This window comes from Helobdella robusta (assembly GCF_000326865.2).
Source record: "Helobdella robusta unplaced genomic scaffold HELROscaffold_37, whole genome shotgun sequence".
Lineage (NCBI taxonomy): Eukaryota > Metazoa > Annelida > Clitellata > Rhynchobdellida > Glossiphoniidae > Helobdella > Helobdella robusta.
In genome coordinates, this window is record NW_008704785.1 from 1,030,426 (window position 1) to 1,036,123 (window position 5,698).

Consider the following 5,698-nt stretch of genomic DNA (forward strand, 5'->3'; position numbering starts at 1 on the left):
TTGAATCTGATGAGGAATTCTTTCTGATTTATGTAAAATTAATTTTTTTGCTGCTATATATTGTCGTTGTTGTGTGCGTGTCTGTGTGCGTGTCTGTGTGTGTGTGTGTGTGTCTTTAATTACAGACAAATTTCTATTAATGTTCTCATACTATTATATGTAATTTGAAGGGGATGGTTAAATTTTAAAAAATTTGTTTTATGTATAATGGTTGTTGATGAATTCTTGATGAATTTTGTGTGTGTGTGTGTTCATGCTTCTATTTTTCATTCTTAGTTTTATTGATGTGAATGAATGTGTGTGTCTGTGTGCGTGTGTGCGTGTGTCGGTGTGATATTCTGAATTTATGTAGGTGTGTGCTTGTGTTCATTGTCTATGTAGAGGATGAATGACTAAATATTTTTACAAGCGTTAAACTATTCAGAGAAGTATTTGAATAGAGCTGCTGTTAAACGTGATCACATCTCACAGCCTGTATCATCACCAATATAAACAAACATACAAACAAACATACATACAAACAAACAAACATACAAACAAACAAACATACAATCAATTAAAACAACAACAGCAAACAACAAAAAGAAAAACAACAGCTAAACTAAACAAAATTAAGACCTAAAAAATATGATTTCTACCTACTATATTTACAACACCAATTTAAGTTGAATCCTGTTTCTAAATGTAATTGCACACACACACACCACACACACACACCACACACACACACACGTATACACACGTGCACATACGTACACACACACACACACACACACATACACACATACACACACACACACACTATTAGAATTACTGTATCAGTATTTTCATCCATTCTGTCATAATAGATTTTGGCCCTTATTATTGGATAAAATTATTAATTGTTCTATTTTTATTATTAATTATCTCTATTGCTATAGCATCATCCTTTTAAAACATTTGAAAAAAAGATTGCTGGTTGTTTATTGTTGTTGTCTAGATGAATGGTAGTTCTTATGTTAATAGGTTATACTAATTCTGCTTCCCCCCCCCCCCCGATTTATATTTTTCACCATTTAAATTATCATTTGTTTCAATGCTATATATATATTTTATTTATTTGTATTATTTTTTTTAATTCATCAGAATTAATTATTCGTTTCTCACTCACCTTTCAGTACAGAAGTTCAAACAATGAGAATTCTCCTTCATCTAGCTGATGCTCATCTTATTGGTTGGTTGATGTTGTTGTTGTTGTTTTTGTGGCAGTAGTCTGACTGTCTGTCTGTTTGTCTGTCTGTCTGTCTGTCTGGTGGTTTGTCTGGTGTTTAATGATGTCGTCTCCATCATCATCCTAACCACAACCATTTCTTTAATGTACTTTTCCTGTTTTGTGCATGAATAATTATGTTAATTACGTTAACAGGCTAGCTTTGGAATAAATAATAATTAAGGTAATGAATTAATATAACAACTATAAGGTAACAAAAATTTTTTTTGATAAAATATTATATAACCCGGTAGAACTTTGATTGTAGTTCCGTTTGCCATTGATCCGATTGGTTGACTGGTTGATACATCCACCGACCTGATTGGTTGATTTAATATACTGACAGCCAATAATGCCCATGCACCCCTTCCAAGCCACACCCCATCAATACCTTATCGATGTTGACCAGGTTGGGCTGGCATTTTTTGTTATAATATTAATATAATAATAATAATATTATCGTTATTATTGTTGTTATTATGATTGCTGTTATTGTTATTATTATTGTTGTTGTTGTTGTCTTTGTTGGCAGCTCTGAAATTTGATGATCAATAGAGTTGAACTAAAAATATAAATGTAGAGTTACCTGGATGAGGAATTCATTATTGTCTTCATTGTTTTGTGCATGGCTTGCAAATGTAACAAGCTCTGTGCGCGCGTGTGCGTATGTGTCTGTGTGCGTGTGTGTGTGTGTGTGTTTGTGTGTGCGTGTATGTATGTGTGTGCGTGTATGTATGTGTGTATCAAGGTGTGTATGTTTCTGATTGTTTGTGTGTGTTGCTTTATTAAGAGGTAAGGAAGTGTTTTTATCAAAACTAAAATGGAGCATTTTACCGCGTATGATTTTATGCATGTATAAATACTGTGTGTAATAATGTGCGTGCGTGTGTGTGTGTGTGTGTGTGTGTGAGAGAGAGAGAGAGAGAGAGAGAGAGAGAGAGAGAGAAAGGTGTGTATATATATGTGTATATAAGGTGGTGTATGGTCGGTTTCAGACGTTATTACTGTAGTGAGACAACTATGGTTTATAAATTGAAAAAGACAGTCACTGATGGGGAATATGTAGATATTGTTTGAGTGTTCTGCTTTTTAAAATTTTACTCTAAATTCACTTTTAACAAGATGGAGAAATTATTTTTGTTTAATTATTTGATGTTGATTTAGTTTGTATTAGTGGGGTATTGTAGTTAAAATGTTTGATTGTGTTGAGAATTATGCGCAGGTTTGAACTTCATATCTTTTTCTTCAACAAATTTCAATTTAAAAATTTTTTTTTCACTTAATATTATAAATAGTACTAAGGATTATGGTAATTTCCCATTCAAACCCAGTTGGAGATAGTTCCAGCTTCGACCGGGCCCAGCATCAACATGGGTACATACGCGGTGCCCGTCTGTATGACTCACCACACGCACGTGCCCATCCACCACCACCACCCGACATCTTCTTGGTGCTTTCCATCTCAGTGCAACATACACATACCAACCTGTGCCATCCAGCAGCAACAATTTCCCACGTTTTCGCACCCGCAACATCAGTTTGCTACGTTCGCTTCCCATCAACAACAACACCATCAGCATCAACAACAACATCAACAGCAGCAACAACATCATCAACAGCAACAACAACATCATCAGCAGCAGCAGCAAACACAACATTTATCAGCTTGTCTCTCGCACCCTCATCATCATCATCATCATCATCACGTTTCGTTGGCGACAGTGGCCGTGCAGCAAGCCGCACCACCTCACATCGTCCCGACCACAGTTTTTCACAACCACCCGCACCGATATACTTCTGCTCCGTACCATCCACACCATCCCCAACAACATCATCTACGCCAGCAGCAACAGCAATTACAGCAACAACAACAATTACAACAACAACAACAATTACAACAACAACAACAACAACAGCCACCTCCACCTCAGCAGCAGCAACAACAACAACAACAACAACAACGTCATGTGATCACGTCAAGCCGAATGACGTCACAGCAACACTATTTACCAACTTCTTTGCCAACTTTACATATGGTCCGTCCTGGTTTTTGTTATTGTTATTGTTATTATTGTTTTCGTTATTATTATTATTTTTTTTTATTTGTTACAATTCTCAAGGGCACACTGCACAGTATAAATACTAGTAAATATAAATATATCTATATTTTGCTTGCACTGTCCTTAACAAAACACATTTATTATTTATTATTATTTATTATTGTTATGGTATTGATAGCGTTGGAGCTCGAGGTTGAAGGAGTGGTAGGAAGGGGTCGTCCGCGGTTGGGATGGAGAGAGCAGGTGGAGAAGGACAGGGTGAAAGCGGGGTTGCGTGATACTGAGGCGAGTGACAGATGTGGATGGCGTCCAGGGGTATTTCGGTTTCATCATAGGTAGCCAAACGGCAACCCCCGATCTCGGGGAAAATGTCGTCTAAACGTGTGTTGTTGTGTTGTTGTTATTATTGTTATCATAAATACATATAAATGCTAGTAGTATTGCTCTCTCCTATTATTATTATTATACAAACATATGTACACATACAAAACGTGTATGTGTATGTGAACTTGTATATGTGCTTCTGTGTATGAGTTTGTGTGTATAGATAAGTGTGTATGTGTGTGTGTGTGTGTGTGTGTGTGTGTGTGTGTGTGTGTGTGTGTGTGTGTGTATGTTTGTATGTATGTATGTTTGTATATGGTTATACAAACAAAATAAATTGGCAGGGCAATACATATCAACTTGAATCTTGGTCCTATTTACACACACTACAGTATTATAGTACACCTCCATATATCACTTAATGTACTCACATAATGATATAGACATACATTCAAACAATCATACAAACATACATACATACATACATACATACATACATACATACATACATACATACATACATACATACATACATACATACATACATACATACATGTACATTATGTGTGTGTGAGTGTGCGTGTGTCTGTGTGTGTGCATGTATAAGTGTAGATATGTGTATTTATGTATATAAATATTGTATTCTAGGAGCGTACAGCGGGGGTGTATGTGGAGGGGCACATATCTATGTGTAAGATGTCCATTCACTCGGCTGTTCCCTGAGACATGTGGCCACGCCCTATATGTGTATGGTGTGTGGCCATATTTGTTTATGTGTCTATTTATTTGAGTGTGTAAGTGAGCGTATGTTTGGTTTCCAGATCATTTCATTTCATTGATTCTGTTTCTCCAGTTCTGTATAACAGTATTGTGATATGAATTGTAGTATGGTGCGTGTTTGTAAGTATGTGTGAGCGTGAGTTTATGTGTATGTATTTCATGACATTTCTGTTACATCTATAGTTAGAAATTTTAGTTAAGGGTTTATCTTTTTTGGTCATCCTTCAAAAATAAATAAAAAAAACATACATACAAAAATACAACAAACACACATAGGTACAAAAAAATATGCAAAGATCACTTTCTACGCATATGCATTTCATTGTATTTATACTACTCTTTTTTGTTGTTTTTTTTATTGTTAATTAGTTTGTTGTATATGTTTGTATGTGTGCGAGTGTGTATGCATGTGTGTGTGTATGCATGTTTGTATGTATGTATGTGTGTAGTGTATGGATGTTTGCATGGATGTTTGGAGGTTTATTGATAGTAACTGCGTGCTATATAAACTTATTTGTCTAATTAATAAATATTGTTTTGAGCTTTTTTTGTTTCAAATTTTTTTTCCATGAAACAGTTATTGCTCATTAGTTTGATGCTGGAATGTCTGTATGTTTGTTTGTTTGTATGTATGTATGTATTATTATTATCAACAATTTATTAAGCGCATTATAAAATGGAAATTTCTTGAAAGCGTTCTCTATTATAAATGAAATCAGTGAAGGTACAAGATATATGTATGTATGTATGCATGCATGTATGTATGTATGTTTGTTTTATTTGTTTGTATGTATGTATGTTGCATATGCAATGCATGTATATATAATGTATGTATGTGTGTTTGTGTGTGTGTGTTTTTGTGTTCATATGTGCGTGTTTATGTTATATATATATATATATATATATATATATATATAAATATATATTTATACAATCACATGTTAATAATTTTTTTTTTTAGTTCCTAATGAATCACCTCCATATTTATAATTATTTACATTGTTATATCACACTAGATACAGGATGATTTGCCATACTTAAACATTCCTCAACAACAACAGCAGCAGCAAGCAAACAACAACAACAATAACACTAGCAGCAACAACAACAACACTCAAATATATCAACATATGAGAAGATTATCTCACCAGCATATACATCAACAACAATTGCATCATCAGCAACATCATCATCAACAACAACAACATCAATTACAACAACAATTACATCAGCAACAACAAGCAACTTTTCAAGCAACCCAGCAACAACAACAACAGCAACAACA

General features: G+C 34.4%; 1 protein-coding gene across 1 annotated transcript in view; it reads left to right on the forward strand.

The window, feature by feature from the left end:
* Window positions 1-2,121, forward strand: part of HELRODRAFT_157415 (hypothetical protein) — a gene marked incomplete at both ends in the record, with an annotated part of 9,595 nt that extends 7,474 nt beyond the window's left edge. The window contains one exon of the mRNA XM_009023551.1: window positions 2,040-2,121. Within this exon, the coding sequence (XP_009021799.1) occupies window positions 2,040-2,121 (82 nt within the window). The remainder of the gene's footprint in view (window positions 1-2,039) is intronic.
* Between the last annotated feature and the right edge of the window lie 3,577 nt (window positions 2,122-5,698).